Raw genomic sequence first — 23,578 nt, forward strand, 5'->3', positions numbered from 1 at the left:
GACCTGCCTGGGCTACAGATGGAGTGTCAGACCTACACAGAAAAACCATTATCTTGTGGGGGTGGGGGACACCGCGCAGCTGAACAGTCTAGTCAGAGGACATGTGGCCCAAAGACAAGCAGTAGGAGGCATTCAAAGTATCCAACAAAGGTCAAGAAATTGGAGGAAGGGGGTTGGGGATTTGGCTCAGTGGTAGAGCACTTGCCTAGCAAGCGCAAGGCCCTGCGTTCGGTCCCCAGCTCCAAAAGAAAGAAAAAGAGAGAGAGAGAGAGAGAGAGAGAGAGAGGGAGGGAGGGAGAGGAAGGAAGGAAGGAAGGAAGAGAGAGAAAGAGAGAAAGAGAGAGAGAAAGAAAGAAAGAGAAAGAAAGAAAGAGAGAGAAAGAAAGAAAGAAAGAGAAAGAGAGAAAGAAAGAAAGAAAGAGAAAGAAAGAGAGAGAGAGAAAGAAAGAAAGAAAGAAAGAGAAAGAAAGAGGAAGGAAAATTGGAGGAAGGGTGTTGGAAAGCGTTGTTGTAAAAATATAAAAAATAAAAGGGGTATCTTTTATCCCCCACTAGGTCCGACACCATAGTGCCCCCAAAGTATCTGCTGGATATCTTAATTCTCAGTCAGCAAAGCCTCTCACCCGCTTTGCTCCATCCCATATCACACTGCCAAAGGCCTCTCTCTGAGCCTGGCAGCAATCTCTCTACCTAGCTAGTTCCCAAGGCAGGTTTCCATGCCAGAAACACACATCCCAACTCTGTGGTGGCCCGCCGCACACTTTCTCACACTTAAATCGCTATATCAAAGAACACACAACACAATAACCTTTGGCCCAATTGATAAGATATAATTGCCCACCTAAACATACAATGCCCAATACAAATCCATCCCTTAAAAACATTCGTAACAAAACTACACGCCCGAAAGCAGAACACTCTGTTCCCATAACTGGCTGAAAGAAAACAGGAAAACAGGTCTACAGCACTCCTGACACACAGGCTTATAGGACAGTCTAGCCACTGTCAGAAATAGCAGAACAAAGTAACACTAGAGATAATCTGATGGCGAGAGGCAAGCGCAGGAACCCAAGCAACAGAAACCAAGACTACTTGGCATCATCGGAGCCCAATTCTCCCACCAAAACAAACATGGAATATCCAAACACACCAGAAAAGCAAGATCTAGTTTCAAAATCATATTTGATCATGATGCTGGAGGACTTCAAGAAAGATGTGAAGAACTCCCTTAGGGAAACACAGGAAAACATTAATAAACAAGTAGAAGCCTACAGAGAGGAATCACAAAAATCCCTGAAAGAATTCCAGGAAAACACAATCAAACAGTTGAAGGAATTAAAAATGGAAATAGAAGCAATCAAGAAAGAACACATGGAAACAACCCTGGATATAGAAAACCAAAAGAAGAGACAAGGAGCTGTAGATACAAGCTTCACCAACAGAATACAAGAGATGGAAGAGAGAATATCAGGAGCAGAAGATTCCATAGAAATCATTGACTCAACTGTCAAAGATAATGTAAAGCGGAAAAAGCTACTGGTCCAAAACATACAGGAAATCCAGGACTCAATAAGAAGATCAAACCTAAGGATAATAGGTATAGAAGAGAGTGAAGACTCCCAGCTCAAAGGACCAGTAAATATCTTCAACAAAATCATAGAAGAAAACTTCCCTAATCTAAAAAAAGAGATACCCATAGGCATACAAGAAGCCTACAGAACTCCAAATAGATTGGACCAGAAAAGAAACACCTCCCGTCACATAATAGTCAAAACACCAAACGCACAAAATAAAGAAAGAATATTAAAAGCAGTAAGGGAAAAAGGTCAAGTAACATATAAAGGCAGACCTATCAGAATCGAACCAGACTTCTCGCCAGAAACTATGAAGGCCAGAAGATCCTGGACTGATGTCATACAGACCCTAAGAGAACACAAATGCCAGCCCAGGTTACTATATCCTGCAAAACTCTCAATTAACATAGATGGAGAAACCAAGATATTCCATGACAAAACCAAATTTACACAATATCTTTCTACAAATCCAGCACTACAAAGGATAATAAATGGTAAAGCCCAACATAAGGAGGCAAGCTATAACCTAGAAGAAGCAAGAAACTAATCGTCTTGGCAACAAAACAAAGAGAATGAAAGCACACAAACATAACCTCACATCCAAATATGAATATAACGGGAAGCAATAATCACTATTCCTTAATATCTCTCAACATCAATGGCCTCAACTCCCCAATAAAAAGACATAGATTAACAAACTGGATACGCAACGAGGACCCTGCATTCTGCTGCCTACAGGAAACACACCTCAGAGACAAAGACAGACATTACCTCAGAGTGAAAGGCTGGAAAACAATTTTCCAAGCAAATGGTCAGAAGAAGCAAGCTGGAGTAGCCATTCTAATATCAAATAAAATCAATTTTCAATTAAAAGTCATCAAAAAAGATAAGGAAGGACACTTCATATTCATCAAAGGAAAAATCCACCAAGATGAACTCTCAATCCTAAATATCTATGCCCCAAATACAAGGGCACCTACATACATAAAAGAAACCTTACTAAAGCTCAAAACACACATTGCACCTCACACAATAATAGTGGGAGATTTCAACACCCCACTCTCATCAATGGACAGATCATGGAAACAGAAATTGAACAGAAATGTAGACAGACTAAGAGAAGTCTTGAGCCAAATGGACTTAACGGATATTTATAGAACATTCTATCCTAAAGCAAAAGGATATACCTTCTTCTCAGCTCCTCATGGTACTTTCTCCAAAATTGACCATATAATTGGTCAAAAAACGGGCCTCAACAGGTACAGAAAGATAGAAATAATCCCATGCGTGCTATCAGACCACCACGGCCTAAAACTGGTCTTCAATAACAATCAAGGAAGAATGCCCACATATACTTGGAAATTGAACAATGCTCTACTCAATAATAACCTGGTCAAGGAAGAAATAAAGAAAGAAATTAAAAACTTTTTAGAATTTAATGAAAATGAAGGTACAACATACCCAAACTTATGGGACACAATGAAAGCTGTGCTAAGAGGAAAACTCATAGCGCTGAGTGCCTGCAGAAAGAAACAGGAAAGAGCATATGTCAGCAGCCTGACAGCACACCTAAAAGCTCTAGAACAAAAAGAAGCACATACACCCAGGAGGAGTAGAAGGCAGGAAATAATCAAACTCAGAGCTGAAATCAACCAAGTAGAAACAAAAAGGACCATACACAGAATCAACAGAACCAAAAGTTGGTTCTTTGAGAAAATCAACAAGATAGATAAACCCTTAGCCAGACTAACGAGAGGACACAGAGAGTGCGTCCAAATTAACAAAATCAGAAATGAAAAGGGAGACATAACAACAGATTCAGAGGAAATTCAAAAAATCATCAGATCTTACTATAAAAACCTATATTCAACAAAACTTGAAAATCTTCAGGAAATGGATAATTTCCTAGACAGATACCAGGTACCGAAGTTAAATCAGGAACAGATAAACCAGTTAAACAACCCCATAACTCCTAAGGAAATAGAAGCAGTCATTAAAGGTCTCCCAACCAAAAAGAGCCCAGGTCCAGACGGGTTTAGTGCAGAATTCTACCAAACCTTCATAGAAGACCTCATACCAATATTATCCAAACTATTCCACAAAATTGAAACAGATGGATCACTACCAAATACCTTCTACGAAGCCACAATTACTCTTATACCTAAACCACACAAAGACACAACAAAGAAAGAGAACTTCAGACCAATTTCCCTTATGAATATCGATGCAAAAATACTCAACAAAATTCTGGCAAACCGAATCCAAGAGCACATCAAAACAATCATCCACCATGACCAAGTAGGCTTCATCCCAGGCATGCAGGGATGGTTTAATATACGGAAAACCATCAACGTGATCCATTATATAAACAAACTGAAAGAACAAAACCACATGATCATTTCATTAGACGCTGAGAAAGCATTTGACAAAATTCAACACCCCTTCATGATAAAAGTCCTGGAGAGAATAGGAATTCAAGGCCCATACCTGAACATAGTAAAAGCCATATACAGCAAACCAGTTGCTAACATTAAACTAAATGGAGAGAAACTCGAAGCAATCCCACTAAAATCAGGGACTAGACAAGGCTGCCCACTCTCTCCCTACTTATTCAATATAGTTCTTGAAGTTCTAGCCAGAGCAATCAGACAACAAAAGGAGATCAAGGGGATACAGATCGGAAAAGAAGAGGTCAAAATATCACTCTTTGCAGATGATATGATAGTGTATTTAAGTGATCCCAAAAGTTCCACCAGAGAACTACTAAAGCTGATAAACAACTTCAGCAAAGTGGCTGGGTATAAAATTAACTCAAATAAATCAGTAGCCTTCCTCTACACAAAAGAGAAACAAGCCGAGAAAGAAATTAGGGAAACGACACCCTTCATAATAGACCCAAATAATATAAAGTACCTCGGTGTGACTTCAACCAAGCAAGTAAAAGATCTGTATAATAAGAACTACAAGACTCTGAAGAAAGAAATTGAAGAAGACCTCAGAAGATGGAAAGATCTCCCATGCTCATGGATTGGCAGGATTAATATAGTAAAAATGGCCATTTTACCAAAAGCAATCTACAGATTCAATGCAATCCCCATCAAAATACCAATCCAATTCTTCAAAGAGTTAGACAGAACAATTTGCAAATTCATCTGGAATAACAAAAAACCCAGGATAGCTAAAGCTATCCTCAACAATAAAAGGACTTCAGGGGGAATCACTATCCCTGAACTCAAGCAGTATTACAGAGCAATAGTGATAAAAACTGCATGGTATTGGTACAGAGACAGACAGATAGACCAATGGAATAGAATTGAAGACCCAGAAATGAACCCACACACCTATGGTCACTTGATTTTTGACAAAGGAGCCAAAACCATCAAATGGAAAAAAGATAGCATTTTCAGCAAATGGTGCTGGTTCAACTGGAGGTCAACATGTAGAAGAATGCAGATCGATCCATGCTTATCACCCTGTACAAAGCTTAAGTCCAAGTGGATCAAGGACCTCCACATCAAACCAGACACACTCAAACTAATAGAAGAAAAACTAGGGAAGCATCTGGAACACATGGGCACTGGAAAAAATTTCCTAAACAAAACACCAATGGCTTACGCTCTAAGATCAAGAATCGACAAATGGGATCTCATAAAACTACAAAGCTTCTGTAAGGCAAAGGACACTGTGGTTAGGACAAAACGGCAACCAACAGATTGGGAAAAGATCTTTACCAATCCTACAACAGATAGAGGCCTTATATCCAAAATATACAAAGAACTCAAGAAGTTAGACTGCAGGGAAACAAATAACCCTATTAAAAAATGGGGTTCAGAGCTAAACAAAGAATTCACAGCTGAGGAATGCCGAATGGCTGAGAAACACCTAAAGAAATGTTCAACATCTTTAGTCATAAGGGAAATGCAAATCAAAACAACCCTGAGATTTCACCTCACACCAGTGAGAATGGCTAAGATCAAAAACTCAGGGGACAACAGATGCTGGCGAGGATGAGGAGGAAGAGGAACACTCCTCCATTGTTGGTGGGATTGCAAACTGGTACAACCATTCTGGAAATCAGTCTGGAGAATCCTCAGAAAATTGGACATTGAATTGCCTGAGGATCCAGCTATACCTCTCTTGGGCATATACCCAAAAGATGCCCCAACATATAAAAAAGACACGTGCTCCACTATGTTCATTGCAGCCTTATTTATAATAGCCAGAAGCTGGAAAGAACCCAGATGCCCTTCAACAGAGGAATGGATACAGAAAATGTGGTACATCTACACAATGGAATATTACTCAGCTATCAAAAACAACGACTTTATGAAATTCATAGGCAAATGGTTGGAACTGGAAAACATCATCCTGAGTGAGCTAACCCAATCACAGAAAGACATACATGGTATGCACTCATTGATAAGTGGCTATTAGCCCAAATGCTTGAATTACCCTAGATGCCTAGAGCAAATGAAACTCAAGACGGATGATCAAAATGTGAATGCTTCACTCCTTCTTTAAAAGGGGAACAAGAATACCCTTGGCAGGGAAGAGAGAGGCAAAGATTAAAACAGAGACTGAAGGAACACCCATTCAGAGCCTGCCCCACATGTGGCCCATACATATATAGCCACCCAATTAGACAAGATGGATGAAGCAAAGAAGTGCAGACCGACAGGAGCCGGATGTAGATCGCTCCTAAGAGACACAGCCAGAATACAGCAAATACAGAGGCGAATGCCAGCAGCAAACCACTGAACTGAGAATAGGACCCCCGTTGAAGGAATCAGAGAAAGAACTGGAAGAGCTTGAAGGGGCTCGAGACCCCAAAAGTACAACAATGCCAAGCAACCAGAGCTTCCAGGGACTAAGCCCCTACCCAAAGACTATACATGGACTGACCCTGGACTCTGACCTCATAGGTAGCAATGAATATCCTAGTAAGAGCACCAGTGGAAGGGGAAGCCCTGGGTCCTGCTAAGACTGAACCCCCAGTGAACTAGACTGGTGGGGGGAGGGCGGCAATGGGGGGAGGGTTGGGAGGGGAACACCCATAAGGAAGGGAAGGGGGGAGGGGGATGTTTGCCCGGATACCGGGAAAGGGAATAACACTTGAAATGTATATAAGAAATACTCAAGTTAATAAAAAAAAAAAAAAAACATTCGTAACAACCTGTAAAGGTAGAGCGTGCGTGGACTTAATGCCACTTGTCATATTGTCCTGCCACGGCTTCTCTGTCCCTCCTGTCTCTTCGTCCTTCCCGACCCAGTCTCTTCCTCTTCCTTCAAAATTTTCTCTCTCCCATCCTTCCTTCTCGTCCAATGACTGGCCTTCTTCTATCTTGTACCTGCCTCACCTGTGACATCATCCGACAGGAAAGGTGTTACATTTAAATACATATCTTACTGATTAGTCCTATCAAAACTCAAAAGTTACAATATCAAGCAAAAATATAGGGTGATTATCTTCAAGTATCTCAGATACAACAGTGAAACTAAAACCACCAACTTTTATTTGATAAATTGAAATTCCTCAAAGTGAACCACTTCTGCTTAGTAAAAGAGACTATTAATAAAATAAATTCAAGTCAACTACAGTCTGGAAAAAATAGTTTGAATACATATAACTGAAGAGAACATACACTGAACATTTAAAGAACTGTAGCTCAGTAATTCGAAAAGGCAATTTTTATTGGATATTTTATTTTATTTACATTTCAAATGTTATTCCCTTTCCCGGTTTCCCAGACATAAGCCTCCTGTCCCATCCCTCTCCCCTTCTTCTATAAAGGTGTTCCCCTCCCCATCCACCCTCACTTCCCCCACCCCCTACACTGGGGGTTCAACCTTGGCAGAACAAAGGGCTTCTCCTTCCATTGGTGCCTAACAAGGCCTTCCTTGGCTACATAAACAGTTGGAGCCATGGGGTCAGCCCATGTATACTCTTTGGGTAATGGTTTAGTCCCTGGGAGCTCTGGTTGGTTGGCATTGTTCTTATGCGGTTGCAAGGCCCTTCAGCTCTTTCAGTACTTTCTCTGATTCCTTCAACAGGGGGTTCCGTTCTCAGTTCAGTGGTTTGCTGCCAGCACTCATCTCTGTATTTGACATGCTCTGGCTGTGTCTCTCAGGAGATGTCTATATTGGGTTCCTGTCAGCATGCCCTTCTTAGCTTCATCAATCTTATCTAGTCTCGGTAGCTGTATATATATGGGGCACATGTGAGGCAGGCTTTGAATGGCCATTCCTTCAGGCTCTGCTCCAAACTTTGCTTTCATATCCGCTCCTATGAATATTTTTGTTCCCCCTTTTAAGAAGAACTGAAGCATCCACACTTTGGTCATCCTTCTTCTTGAGCTTCATGTGATCTGTGGATTGTATCTTGGCTAATTCGAGCTTTGGGGCTAATATCCATTTATCAGTGAGTATATACCGTGTGTGTTTTTCTGTGATTGGGTTACCTCATTCAGGATGATATTTTCTAGTTCAATTCATTTGCCTATGAATTTTATGAAGTCATTGTTTTAAATAGCTGAGTAATATTTCATTGTGTAGGTGTACCACATTTTCTGAATCCATTCCTCTGTTGAAGGGCATCTGGGTTCTTTCCAGCTTCTGGCTATTATAAATAAGGCTGCTATGAACATAGTGGAGCATGTGTCTTTATTGTATGTTGGAGCATCTTTTGGGTATATGCCTAGGAGAGGTATAGCTGAATCCTCAGGTAGTGGAATGTCCAATTTTCTGAGGAACCTCCAGACTGATTTCCAGAATGGTTGTACCAGTTTGCAATCCCACCAACAATGGAGGAGTGTTCTTCTTTCTCCACATCCTTGCCAGCATCTGTTGTCACCTGATATTTGATCTTAGCCATTCTGACTGGTGTGAGGTGGAATCTCAGGGTTGTTTTGATTTGCATTTCCCTAATGAGTAAGGATGTTGAACATTTCTTTAGGTACTTCTCAACCATTCAATATTCCTCAGCTGAGAATTCTTTGTTTAGCTCGGTACCCCATTTTTAATAGAGTTATTTGGCTCTCTGGAGTCTAACTTCTTGAGTTCTTTGTATATTTTGGATATTAGCCCTCTATCAGATGTAGGATGGGTAAAGATCTTTTCCTAATCTGTTGGTTGCCATTTTGTCCTAATAACAGTGTCCTTTGCCTTACAGAAGCTTTGCAGTTTTATGAGGTCCCATTTGTCGATTTTTGATCTTAGACTATAAGCCATTGGTGTTCTGTTCAGGAAAGTTTCCCCAGTGCCCATGTGATCAAATTCTTCCCCACTTTTTCTTCTATTAGTTTGAGTGTATCTGGTTTGATGTGGAGGTGAAAAAGCAATTTTTTAATTGCATTTTTTATTTACATTTTAAATGTTATCCCATTTCCCAGTTTCCTCTCCAGGAACCCCTATCCCACCTCAACACCCACCTGCTTCTATGAGGGTGTTCCCTCACCTACCCACCCACTCCCTCCCACCTCCCTACCCTGAAAGTCTCCTACACTGGAGCATCAAGCCTTGACTAGACCAAGGACCTCTCCTCCCACTGATGCCTCACAAGGCCATCCTCTGCTACATATGCAGATGGAGCCATAGGTTCATCCCTGTGTTTTCCTGGGATGGTGGTTTAGCCCCTGGGAGCTCTGGGGCGTCTGGTTGGTTGATATTGTGTTCTTCTTATGGGGTTGCAAACTCCTTCAGCAACTTCCATCCTTTCTCTAGCTCCTCTGTAGGGACCCTGTTCTCAGTGCAATGGTTGGCTGTGAGCATCTGCCTCTGTATTTGTAAGGCTCTGGCAGAGCCTCTCAAGAGACAGCTATATCAGGCTCCTGTCAGCATGCTCTTCTTGGCATCAGCAATATTGTCTGGGTTTGGTGGCTGTATGTGGGATGCATCCCCATGTGGGGCAGTCACTGGATGGTTTTTCAGTTTCTGCTCCACACTTCATCATTGTATTTTTAAACAGACAAAAATTTTGCTAGACATCTCAAAGGAAAACACAGGAATGACCACGTCTTAGTGTTATATTGCTATGAAGAGACACCATGACCATGGCAACTCTTATAGAGGAAAACATTTAATTGGAGCTGGTTTATAGGTTCAGAGCTTCAGTCCAGTATCAGACGACTGATGGCATGTTTTACACACAGGCAGACATGGTACTAAGAGAAGCCTGAGAGTTCTACATCTAGGTAGCAGGCACCAGGAAGAGAGAGAGAGTGACACTGGGCCTTCCGGACTTGAGCTTCTGACACCTCAAAGCCCACCCTCAATGACAGACTTCCTCCAAATAAGGCCTCACCCACTCCAACAAGGCCAGTGCTACAGTAGCACCACTCCCTTTGAGTTTATGGGGGGACATTTTTCATTTAAACCACCACTGGCCAATAAGCACGTAACACAAGTTTTCCATGTCATAGGTGTCCTAATAAGGCGATAAGGATTCATGCACAGAGCTCAACAACTGTACTCTGAATCAGACAAATGAGCAGCTACTGAATTATATGGTAAGACTAGAAGGTAAGAGTAAGTTTGTGTCGCTCTCGTGGTTCAACTCCCCATTCATGGTAATAAGAGAGTAGCTTTGTTTCTAAGGAAGGCAATGCTTCTCCAGCAACTTGATCTTCTACCTTCAAGAAATGAAGGATGGGGGGTTGGGGATTTAGCTCAGTGGTAGAGCGCTTGCCTAGCAAGCACAAGGCCCTGGGTTCGGTCCCCAGCTCCGAAAAAAAAAAAAAAAGAAAGAAAGAAAGAAAGAAAGAAAGAAAGAAAGAAAGAAATGAAGGATGGGGCTGGAGAGATGGCTCAGCAGTTAAGAGCACTGACTGCTCTTCCTAGAGGTCATGAGTTCAATTCCTAGGAACCACGTGGTGGCTCACAACCATCTGTAATGAGCTCTGATGCCCTCTTCTGGTGTGTCTGAAGACAGCTACAGTGTACTCATACACATTAAATAAATAAAACATTTAAAAAAAGAGAGCGTTTACCCCATCCATGAAGACTAATACCTGGGTAGTTGTAGCTGCTTAATTCCACCATGCATGTTCCTGTGGGGAAGGAGGCATGTGTGCCAGTCTGTGTGTGCACATGTGTGTGCATGTTTAAGTCAGAGTTTAACTTGTAGGAGCTGCTTTTCTTCTTCTATTTGGATCTAGGTGAGTGAACTCAGGTTCTCAGGCTTCACGGCAAGCACTTTTACTGACCAAGGCATCCCACAGGGCACCATCATCTAATTAAAAAAAAGGCATGAAATTTGAAATAAACCTAACAATTGTCAGCGGATAAATGGATAAATTCTATTTCATCCAGACTGGGAATATTACTTAGGAATACAAAGAAATAAACTGTAGTAATGAATCTGAATCATTTCTCTGAGTGAATGAAGAAGACACAGAGAATGTGATTCCAAAAGAGGTGAATGTGAAAGGCATGATCTTGTGTTGGTGAAAGAGTAGGGATTGGCAGGGAAGCCTAAGTGAACTTTCTGGGGAATGAACTCTATCAGTCTCCATAGAGGGCAAATTGCAAGAATGCCATTTACTAGAACTCATGTTATAACACATCTGCTTATTTTACTCTGTTGCTATGTAGTTTATATCCAAGTTATTATTTTATAAGACAGGGTCTCCATATAAAGCCAGGCTGGCCTTGAACTTACATCTTCCTGCCTCAGACTTCCAAGTGCTGGAATTAAACATGTGCACAGCCACACATGGCTAGACCTACATTTAAAAATAATACTAATTATATTTTGGATTCTTCAAGTCACAACTTTAGACTCAGTCAACATTTTTCTGAAATATTACCCATTGTACTGATAATTGAGTAATAAAATAAATGGACAATCGATTTCTAAATCCATTTGGACCTAAACACAATGTCAAAATATGCTTTCCTTTACAGGGTATAAACATATTTTCAAGTTTGAAAGGTATCTTTAAGTTGTTATGATAGACTAAAGCTAAAATCCAATGTTTTCCTTTCTTCTTGTTACAAGTTTTGAGCTTCTACAAAGATGTTCGAATGAAATGAGTGCAATCTAACAATTTCTCCTTTGAATCTCCATACGGCATTCCTCATTTAAATCAAAACATAGGCTAGTCAGGTGGGCCGAGTAATGGTGTTTGCCACCAACGTGACGTGAATTAGACCCTGGAGAATCAACTCTTACAAATTATCTCCTGGCTGCCATAAGTATGCCATGGTACAAGTGCAAGAGAACGTGCGCGCACACGCACACAGACACAGACACACACACACACACATGCACACACATACATACATACATACACACACATGCACACACATACATACATACATACACACACATGCACACATACATACACACATGCACACACATACATACATACACACACATGCACACACATACATACATACACATGCATGTACACACACAAATATATATTAGTAACGCTGCTACTAGTGATCTTGCTACACCAATATGTTGACTAGAGTCGTACACTCTATTCGAATATGAATCATGTTGAATGCTACTGCTGCTGCTGCTGCTGCTGCTGCTGCTGCTGCTGCTGGCAATTTGAGGTGAGTATCTAAGGGCAGGACTAATAAACTGAGCTTACCAAAAAAACAGGGTTCTAGGATCTCATTTTGAAGGTTTATCATTCTGTGTTTTAACCACCAGCAACCCTGGTACTTGGCACTTTCTATAAATGGCTTCTGTCAGCAATGGGCAGTGGCAGCACAGAGCAATAGGCTATGGCACCTCCTGCTGTTACAAGCTTCAGAGTTCATGGCTACTGGGATCCTTAACCCTAGAGTGACGTGTTAAAGTTCGTGCACCGATTCCTTAACCTGTAAGTCTTGGTAGCTTTCTGGGACTCTTTTGGCTGTAACAGCCCACATGTCTGTTCAATACTTTGTTTTAACTTTATATGTATGGGTATCTTGTCTGCATCTTTGTCTGTATGCCACACGTGTGCAGTGCCTGTGAGAGTCAGAAGGGTCCACAGGACCATAGGAGCTAGACAGTTATTAGCTGCCATGCAGGCAGTGGACTTGAACTCAGGTCCAGCTGGTGCTCTTTTTTTTTTCCCTTAGGAAGTAATATATATATATATATATATATATATATATATATATATATATATATATATTTTAACTTGAGTATTTCTTATTTACATTTCGAGTGTTATTCCCTTTCCTGGTTTCCGGGCCAACATCCCCCTAATACCTCCCCCTCCCCTTCTTGATGGGTGTTCCCCTCCCCATCCTCCCCCCATTGCCACCCTCCCCCCAACAATCATGTTCAGTCTTAGCAGGACCCAGGGCTTCCCCTTACACTGATGATCTTACTAGGCTATTCATTGCTACCTATGAAGTCAGAGTCCAGGGTCAGTCCATGTATAGTCTTTAGGTAGTGGCTTAGTCCCTGGATCAGCTGGTGCTCTTAACAGAGGCTCTCTCTGGCCTTTCTCAGCTTTTACAACCCCTTTCTCTTATATTTTTGGTTATGAGCCTAGCCTTTAATGGCTGAGCCATCTCTCCAGCCCTTACAACACTTTTCTCATCACTTCTGATCTGTCTTTTCTATCTTGGCTGTTCGAACTCCTCTGCTACTATCCGGATGCTATTGTCACTACTCTTGTCATTGCCTTTGCCACCATCCTCTTCCTATTTCCAGCACAACCCACTCTAAGGTTTAGGAGGAGGCAAGGAAGTGCCATTCAAGAGAAGCCTAAGCTTCAACAAACACAGAGGCAACAACCACAAATTTCTCCTCTGCATGAGGAACAGTGCCCTGCATGGTATAAATGTAACTTTCCAGATATGTGTGGAAGCAAGTATTCAGATTTACTTTGTGGCCAGCTAGGAGAACCCTAGGGATACAGGGAATAGGAAGGCCTTTTGTATAGAGGGTTAGTCTGGTACTGGTATAGATTCAAATGCTAATATTGGTCCCCAAGATCTGGCTGCGTCCAACAAGATCCTCACATACACCAAATGATGCTATGTAACCTTGCTCCCCAGGCTAATTGGAAATAAAAGGCCACAGCCTGTGATTGGGCAATAGGTAGAGGTAGGCAGGTTTTTAGTTCCCTGGCTGGGGATTGCAAGTAGAGTGGGAGGAAGACGTGAATGGAGGTGGAGGAGGTCATCATGAGAGGAGATGGACCATAAGCACGTAGCCAGGAAAAAGAGTAAGTAACAAGAGACATTATGGCTGGGAAATAAGTTAGAGTACCTCCAAACCTGCCCACTCTAGGATTACGGTTTATAAATATGATACCTGGATTGTGTGTTTTTTATATGGACTAGCTAGAATGCAGAATTCTTTATGCACATTTGAATCCTCAAAGCCCGCCCCATGATATAAATCCTCCAAAAAGTCAAACCTCTAAATCCTTCCCTTACAGTTTCAGGAACTGGTGACCAAGCGTTTAAATACATGGGCCTATGGGGCTGTTGTCATTCAAACCACCACAACCGGTATGCCCCCAGGGTCCTCATTTGTTTCCAGTTAGCCAACATCAAAGGATTCCATGGAAGTCAAAGTCAAGATTTGCTTTTCAGCAGAGCTAAAGAACAATCAGAAAAGTATGAAAGCATAAACCCATGTATGCTTAAGATGTGGGTTATGATTTGCTCTCGAGTCAAAGACAAGTGTCCTACTGAAATTTCACTTAACTTAGAGAGTTCTAATAAGCCTGACAGTTCTATTGTCATGTGTGTCTAGTGTGCAATAGGGTTTGGGGTCTCTATCACTTGCCACCCATTCCTTTGAGGTAGGATGTCTCTCTGACCCTGAAACTTGCTGACTTTGTGGCTAGGCCAAAAGCCAGTGAGTCCTAGTGATTCTGTCACCTGTCTCAGGCCTGGGGTGTCAGGTGTGCACCAGACCTGGCTTGCTAACTGGGTCCTAACAATCATCGAAGCGAATCTTCAGCTCCACATGTGCTACCTTGTAGGTGGTGTCATGTGATGTTTTCCTGGAAACCATCTTGTGAGAGGATGTTTTTGCTGAAGCAAACATGTGGGAGGATGTTTTGCAGAAACAGATGTGTGTTTTTCTGGAAGCTGCCTGGAAAGAGGGCATGTGTGGAAAGAGGGCATGTGGTATTGGGCTAGAGCAGATATTTGACAGAGCAAGTGATTGTTGGATAGGGTATAAATATGATCCAACAGTGAACTGTGCTCTGTGGTATTGGTTCACCATGGCCGTTCTTTGCTGGTCTTCTTTGACAATGCTGTGGCATCGGTTTGCCTTGTCTTGTTTGCTGATCGTTGTCAAGACTTTGTAGAGGGAAATGCACCATTTGTGAATGGGGTTTCAAGCGGATCGAGCTACTGCTGTTGACTTGTGTGAACTCAACTGCCGATATCCTGACAATGCAGATTGGATTCACCCCAAAGAACTATTTCTAAACAGGTCCACATCCTCCTTTGTCCTTTCATGGTGGATGGTAGGCTAGAAGTATTTAAGTACACTAATTAAAGTAGGTTTTCAGAAATGGGCCTACTAGTCTTGGCTGGCCTGAGACTTGCTAAGCAGACCCATCTCATCCATCTGCCTCTATCTCCAGAATGCCAGGATTAAAGGCGTGTTCCACTACCCTTGGCAAACATTAAGTTGGGGGTAAAAAAAGAAAGAAAAGAAAAGGTATCATTTATTATTCTGGGTCAAAATTAGGAGACATAATTAAATACATCTTAATCAGAAGCAATATTTTAATTTATTAAATAAAAGTTAACCACTGGTTGGGTGAGTGAGTTTCTGTATGACTTTATTTTATATTACACATACATTCAGAGGATATGCAGATGACGAATTCTCTATAAATCTTACATGTAATGTTTTTCACATTTGCTTGAGAGCCTGGGCATGTGATGCTTCCTTTAATCCTAGTAATTGGGAAGACATAAGTAAGTAGATCTGAGTTCAAGGACAGTCTAGTCAAAAGAGGGAGTTCTAGGACAGCCAGGGCTACACGAAGAAAACTAATCTCTGACTAAGGGGGAAAAATCCAGATTTCCAGTGTGTCTGAAAATTAAAAGGCTAATCTTTAAAAAAATGTGGGTTTATAGGCCAAACTATGTATCTTAATTTAGAACTGGCATAGAGCTAAGGGATCTGGAAACAAATAATCCAATGACTTTGATTAAAAAAGAAAGAAAACCCAAGGTTACTGTGGAGTTAAGGGCGCCCTTATTTCTGGTGAGGTGAGAAGGTGAAATATAGCAGAGAGTAGAGTGAGCATGATCAGTAAATCAAGGCAAAGACATGGTCAAGCCAGAATGCTTTAGCCTTTCCACTCTTTACTGGAATAAAAAGAACCTACAGAGTCAAGCTAAAAACACAGAGGGAATACAGAATAGGGGGAAATTTTTAATACTGATCTTTAAAAAAAGTCAATTTGCAACAAAGCCAAGCAATGGTTCAGAATGAGGTGATCCAGGTGATGATTAAGGAGACACATAATAGAAAATAAAATGTCAAAATACATTTTGATAACAAATGTTGAATTACCGTTTCATATACCTAAGAATAGGCAGTAGAAATTAAATACATTATATAATATATACTATAAACATAATATCAAGAATAATGAAGAGAACAATCTTCAGCAAGTATCTTGGACGTCCACTTCCACGGTCCCTGCAGTCTGACTCAGCAGCAGTTCGGGTTGCCTGGGGAGTAGGACAAAGAGCTCTAAGTATTGTATTCACAGCACGAACAGATGAGCCAGGTTGTGGACATGCTTCAGGTACAACTTGCCTAGCATGGTCATGGGCCTAGAGAGAAACCCTTGAAAACCAAACCAAACCAAATTCCTAAGCCAGTGTAAACTAAAACTAGACTGATCTTCTTAAAGACAGAAGAAGTACCATAATTATAATATACAATTTCAGATATATAAAACACACATATGTTATAATACATATATACATATATATTCTAATACATATATATTCAGTATTTCAAGCAATTAGGACTTAATTGTGAAATATACAAGGTTTCTGTCAAAAAAAAACTTCCCTCAGCTTGAAATGCAAAAGACTGCATTGTAGATCTAGGACACACTTAGGTTACAGTGTGGCTTCTACACAGCAGCATTGACCTTTGGCAAAAGAGAAATGCAGTTCAGAGCATAAGGAGGGAGGCTTGCTGGTAGGAGCAATCTGAACGGGGCTTGAAGGACAGGGGATCTGGATAGACAGAAGCAGATAAGGGAGGAGAAAATGGCATTGCATATACCAGTCCCCAGGGATGTCTTCTACATTAGAAGACACAAACAAAGTTTCATAGGTTATAAAAAGTTATATCATTAACTGCTGTGAAGACAAAACAAAGGAAAAAGAAGGAGAATGACAGGAGCATAGATATACTTTACCTTCTTTCAATGGAGTCTTGAGGGTCACATTCTCCTTAGATTCATGGCAAAAAGCCTTAGAAGGGTCAAAGTGCCTGATGCCCAGAGCTTTATCTAATTCTCCCTGAAGTCTGAGCTCATTTTGTTTCCTTTTAGCAAGCTGAGATCGGAGTTTTGACACCTCCTGTGAAAGAAAAATATAAATAATCCCTAAAGTGCACAGTGGTTATTATTGTTGTAGACTTATTCCAAAAAACTGTTTCTGTATAAAAGCTAATGGCAAAATGTAACTATTACACACTCACTAAGACCAAATTACTAAGGGATTTGGAACAGCTCTGGCAAAGTAAACAAAGTGTTTTAAATTTTTCTGTCCTTCTGTAGTTATGGGTACATTTTTCTGATCAAAATTGAAGTAAAAATAAATTACACCCAAATCAACTTTTGGTTTGACAACTTAACAGTTTGTGGTAGGCTTCCTAGTAAAACCAGACAATATAAAAGGCAAGCGATTGTGCTCTTCCTCTGGACAGTGTCCTGAAAGCAGAAGAACAAAAGAAATAGCTATTCTGAAAGACCCACAAAGTTTGTCTGGCATTTGAAACCAAAGAGCTCCTTCCCTACCTACAAGAAACCTCACAGTCAAGAACGTAAGCTATCCTTTCCCCAACTCCCAAAGACTCCTAACCAGAAAGAGCCCATTTTGCCAGCAGCCACTACTTGCAGAGGTGATGGCTGTGGGAAATGCACTACGGATAGAAGATCTCTTTTGCTCAGCTGCACTTGTGCAGTTCTGGAATCACTGGCCTGATCACCCCCGCGCTAGCACGTGACAGGGTTCTAAGGAGAAGCAAAACTGGAGAGACTGAGGCTATTCCTGACTCCCTTTCCTTGTAGGTCACTAAGATCCACAGCGCTAAGGGCAGACATGGCACTGAGAGAGAAATACTAGCTCAGAGTCTGCTCACGGGGACACTGCAGAGAAGACAGGTGAGAGTGACCTCCTGAGGAGGTCAAGTAGATCAGTGAACCTCCAGAGTCCTCAGACCCTAGAGAACTGATCTGTAGCTCGGAAGCTCCTGCGATCACCACCCTGATCTTGGGCTCAGGGCTACTTTTTCCTATCATTTCACTGCCTGGGCTAAGCCTTGCACCGCCTGCACCATGGCTTGTGGGCGATTGCTTCCAGAGCTGTCTCCCACCTAGGGAGCTGTGCCAGGCTAACTTCAGGCTCCCTGACTTGGGATTGTTTCCCATTCACAGCCTCCATGGTAGTTTAGTTTTAACAACAGGTTCCATCCCAAGATGGCTTGCAACCCTTGTCCTCTCAGTTGTACAAAGTGGACTGCCTTTCTGCTGACCCGTCCATAGGGGAACTGCGTTCTTATAAAATCTCAAAACTGGACTGGAGATGTGTGAGTGCCAAGGGCTTCTGCTGACGGAGGATGGCCAGGCTCTTTTTACCAGGACCTAAGCAAGTCAGTATCGAAGCTCTTCAAAACTGAAAATTAACACTACTACTGGGTCCAGCTTACAGCTTCTGGTATAAACCAGGAAGAATCAAAATCAACATACTATAAACACCCATATCTCAGGTAATATAACCCATTGTTTTGTATAATGTATGCCAAAAATAAAATATAAACTGACTTTCTAAAAGGAAAGAGAAATTAAATAATCATTCTTTTGAATACTACTTATCTTCATAGTAGTTAGAAAAAGGAATGGCTATTTTGTAAATAGAAATGAACGTGTAAAATTTTATAGTTTCTAACTTCTCAGCCATTATAAAACTAAGTAAAAAACTAAGTAGTTGTGGTAAAAATTAAAAAATGAACATTTTCTATTAGTTCCCATGAGCTGGATCCGCCCATTCCAGCTGCTACTTTATCACGCGGTCTGCAAGTCGCTCACTCTGGCTGTCTCCCTTTTAGCAGTCCTCTTGTGCGGTCCCCTAGGAGGTAGTTACTATGCAACACACACACACACACACACACACACACACACACACACACACACACACACACACACACACACCCCTCGTTCTGCAGACCCTGTGCATTCTCACTCCACGTAGGCAACAGAACCAGATCCGCGTGTTCCAACTGCCTTTTAGCCATTTCTGTCACACACTGTCCTCTTTAGCCTGGTAATCAAAGTTCCAGAAACTTGTAATTTAGCAACTAGATTTACACGTTACATTCTCAATCCACAATATATGTACACAATAAACTTACAACCAATCGATAAGGATATAAGCCATCCACCCAGATAAGATGCAATTTGCCCATCTAGACAACACAAAATCCTGTACACATCCACTCCTTAAGAACAGTCGTAATAACCTGTGAGTGTACAGAGAGGAATCTTAACATCCGCCATGTTCTCTTGGCTGCCAGCCCCCACGCTCATGTCCCCTCTGCCTCTGTAAATCTTACTTCCCACCCACCCTTCCTTCTTGTCCAACAACAGCCTCGTTCTACCCTGCATCTGCCTTCGCCTGCATAATGATATCAACCTACACTATCTGGTTAACACTAAGTAAGTCCGTTAGCTCTCAGAAGAATTGGCCTCTATAAACTGGTCAGTATCTTTGGTTTTAGCATATCTGAATATGGGTGTTATTTTACAAACCGATTTGAGCTGGCTGTTTTCATCTTTCAATTTCACGACATGTTTGATTTTTTGCTTCAGATTCTGGTGGCCAAGCAGCTGTGCGTAGGAGTCTCTGATTTTACTTAGCTGCTCCTGAGTTGCACCATGTTCATTCAACAGTGCCTGCTTCTCTGCTTCGAAGGCATCCAGTTGTTGCTGGAAAAGATGAATTAGCATATATCAGTACTGAAACCAAGACTAGCTTGCTGAACTTGTGCACCCTCTGCTCCTGCCTCACAGCAGCATAAGCATTTGTGGTCATGCTTGGACTAAACTTTTTCAACATCTGCTTCCATTCCAATTAGACCTTCCTTTTGTTTGTAGGCTTGTTTGCGTGTTTCTAGATTTAAAAAAAAAAAAGAGTCTCACTACAGTCCTGGCTGTCCAAGAACTTAGAACCAGGCTGTTGTTAAACTCAAGTAACACCACTTGCGTCTGCCTCCTGAGTGCTGGGACTAAAGGTGTGTGCTACCACCACACCTGGCTCCTTTCTCTTTAAAGAGCTTAGGGGATTGTCATGTGTGATGATCTGTGGCCATAAATTCAGCATTCAGGAGGCAGAAGCAAGAGGTCAGGAATTCAAGCACAAATTCAGCTCCAGAGAACATTCCAGCCTAGAATCTCAAGGGGAAAGCTAGTCAGGCACAGAGGCTGATGTTCCTAATGCTAGCACTTGGGGAGTAGAAGAAGGAACACTTCAGATCCCAGGCTTGGCACAGTGAGCACCAGGCAGCTTGGATTCTATAGCAATACCTTGTCTTTAAACCAAAGGATAACATACAACGCAAATATCACTACAGTGACTGGAGAAATGCTGGGATGGATCATACCGAAATACACATCACAAAATAACAGGTAAATGATTGATGTTCCTACCAGGAGAGTTTTCAGGATCACTAATTTCAAATTGTTGATTAGAAAGCATTTTTTATATTATACCATCACATTAAAATTTAGTGTCAGGTAAATTTGTCAGTTGGCTGGGAAAATGATAAATAGTAATACAAAATGCCCGTTTTTTATGGCTTTACTTTTTGTGTATCTCTGGGAACTGTACGTGCCAAGCACACTTACTCAGTGGTAGCTGAGCTCAAGACTCATGGAAGAAATACATTCTTAAAACAGATCACAATAAGTTTATTTATCTATTTTTATTTTATTTAACTTTTTTTTTAGGCGTATGGGTGTTTTGTCTACACTTATGTCTGGGCAACATGGCGCCCAGAAAGCCTGAAAAGTTGTTGGATGGCCTGAAACTGGAGTTATAGCCAGTCTGGAACCACCATGTGGTTACAGGGAATTGAGCCCAGGAACTGAACCTCTGGAAGAGGAGGCAATATCTTAACTTCAGATCCAGCCCACAAGTAAGTTTAATAACAAGCCACAAACCTGAAAAGGTTTAGTTTTGTCATACAGTTCTTCATATAGGAGACGCCATTTATTAATTTCCATGGTTAATTCTGTCACTGCAGTTTCTTTCTCTGTCATTCTGTATGGGAAAATTAAATTTAAAATTGAATTATCTTTTTCAATTTACTAGGAAAAACCATGTTCCATAGCATTTAAGGTCCAGCCTGACTTACTTTGCCCCTTCCTCTTCCAGCTGCTTCCTAAAGTCTTCATTTTGTTGTCTGAGTTGATTTTGCAAATCAGTTATTTTCTCAAGATATGAAGATGTGATTTCTTTAATTTCTGCTTCTTTCAATGTTGAGCTGTTCTGCAAATCTTGAACCACCCTTAGATTTGAGAAAGAAGAATCTACTAAACATCTGATAGTGGTTTCTATTTTCACCCTCTTCTTTTTGGAAAAAGAAAACAAAGAGCAAACAGACAGTTCTCGAAGCTTGGGACTCTAACTGGGTGTGGTAGGACTCTGTCTTTAAATGCAGCACGTAGGAGGCAGAGTCAGGTGGCTCTCCATTCAGAGCAGCCTGCTCTGCATAGCAGGTTCCAGTGAAGGCTAAATAATGAGATTGTCTCAAAACAAACAAATGAACAAAAACAATTGCACATTTTTTAATGGGTGCATTTGCTACTCACTTTGCATATTCCTGATTTGTGCTCTCAGCTGTTAATATTTGTTGTTGAACATCTTCTACCCTTTTCTCAGCCATGGCTACTTTTTCTTGTAGAGTCAAATTCTCCAGTTTAAGATCTTCTATTTCTTTAAGTGTTGATGACTTATAGCTTATAAAAAAGAACAATAGTTAACACTCTTTTCTTACTACTATATACACGAGGTTCAGATTTTACATACTCTTGGCAAAATACAATCATTATAATCATGCTTACACAAGGAAGAATTTAGTACTCTATAACATAGTGTGTTGATAAATGTCTTTCCTGCACATATGTCTGTGAATCACATGTGTGCAGTGCCTGAAGATATCCTGGAACTGTGGACTTACAGATGGCTGAGCCACCATGTGGGTACTGGAAACTGGACCTGAGTCCTTTGGAAGAGCATTCAGTGCTCTTAAACACCAAGTGAACCATCTCACCAGTCCCAGTGACCTTTTTAAAAAGAGGAAAATAGTGCCAGGTGCACCTGGGAGGCAGAAGCAGACAGATCTCAGAATTCCAGGTCAGCCAGGGCTACAAAAAGAGATCCTGTCTCCAAGGAGTGGGGGAGGGAGGGAGGGAGGGAGAGAGGGAGGGTGGGAGGGAGGGTGGGAGGGAGGGAGGGAGGGTGGGAGGGAGGGAGGGAGGAAGGGAGAGAGAGAGAGAGAGAGGCAGAAGAGAAGAGGAGAAGAGGAGAGGAGAGGATAGAGGAGAGGAGAGGAGAGAAGAGAAAGAAAAAAATACGCAAACTATGAAGTAGATGGGGAAGGGTAGAGGGAACTGTGTATAGCTGTGTACAGTATGGAAACAACTGTTTCCCAAGAGGGTAGATGTGCGAGGGATAGAATTTTGTGCTAAGATGGTGCTGGGAATGACAGTTAATGAAGAAAGCTGTGTCCATGAAGTTGTTTTCTTTTTTAATTATGTATTTGAAGAATGACTGCACATCAAAATATATTCATATTGACCGAAAGCATTACTAATTTTCTTTTTTGCCTTCTGATAGGGTCACACTCTCCACACCAGGTTGAACTAGAGACCATGAGGTAGTCTGGTTTGACCTCAACCTTCCTGTAATTGTTTTAGAGTTCCCAAGTGAGCGGAACGCACCTGTGAGCCACCGAGCCTAGCCAGGAAGAACTTAAACAAGGAACAAATGATGCAACTTCAGGGCTCACTGAGCATTTAAAAGACTAAAATATTATCTCATACACACAGTAGAGCATTCCGGTAACATCAGCACTCCAAGGCTGAGGTAGGACTGCCATGCATTTCAGACTTGTCTGGGATACACAGGTAGTACCAGGCTAGCCTTGTTACCTATCAAGGCAAGAGTATCTAAGAAAGTGTGGGGAAGGAGGGTGAGGGAAAAAGAAACAGAAAACTAAGAAATTATTGAATAACCAGGGAGATAGAATGAACGTCAGTACTCCTATGTTATCTAAAAGCTTTTTGTTTTTTTGTTTTTGTTTTTTTTTAATGATGCTATAAGAAAAGTAAGATGGTGGTCCTAAAGGTACAGGAAGTTTGAACAGGATGGTAGGAAAGTGAACATCTACCTAAGTATGTTACTCATTACTAGATGGCACCAAGTGCCCATTTATAGCCATGGAATTTAAGGTAACAGCAGTCATCGTCCATTGGAGTGCTCTGCTCATAGATTTCTGTATGTAAACACTTCTCTCCATGCACATATTCACTACTGGGTACTACAGAGACAAATACCTTTCTAACTGAGCAGTAACATCTCTCAGAGTCTGCGCTGTGTCACTGTACTTCTCTTGCGCAATCACAGTGGCCTGGGCATGTGCAGCGGTTCTTTTCTCCAGTTCAATTTCTTTCCTAAGAACAAGAAAACATTACTAACACCAAAACTATGCTCCATGTGTCTCACGTGATCCTTTGCCGTAACTGCTCTACAGTTTAAGATATACACTTATC

General features: G+C 41.4%; 1 protein-coding gene across 3 annotated transcripts in view; it reads right to left on the minus strand.

Moving 5' to 3' along the window:
* Nucleotides 1–15,308: 15,308 nt before the first annotated feature.
* Hmmr (hyaluronan-mediated motility receptor) overlaps nt 15,309–23,578 on the minus strand; it is a 29,964-nt gene continuing 21,694 nt past the window's right edge. For all 3 annotated transcript variants that reach the window (NR_190859.1, NM_001430107.1, NM_012964.3), the window contains 7 exon segments: nt 15,309–16,238; nt 16,943–17,105; nt 19,556–19,732; nt 20,966–21,065; nt 21,160–21,312; nt 21,617–21,763; nt 23,363–23,479. Coding sequence is in view for 2 of the 3 variants with exons in the window: in NM_001430107.1 (NP_001417036.1) it covers nt 16,219–16,238; nt 16,943–17,105; nt 19,556–19,732; nt 20,966–21,065; nt 21,160–21,312; nt 21,617–21,763; nt 23,363–23,479 (877 nt within the window). In the remaining variant the exon portion in view is untranslated.

This window comes from Rattus norvegicus, chromosome 10, assembly GCF_021556685.1.
Source record: "Rattus norvegicus strain SHRSP/BbbUtx chromosome 10, alternate assembly SHRSP_T2T, whole genome shotgun sequence".
NCBI classification, from domain to species: Eukaryota; Metazoa; Chordata; class Mammalia; order Rodentia; family Muridae; genus Rattus; species Rattus norvegicus.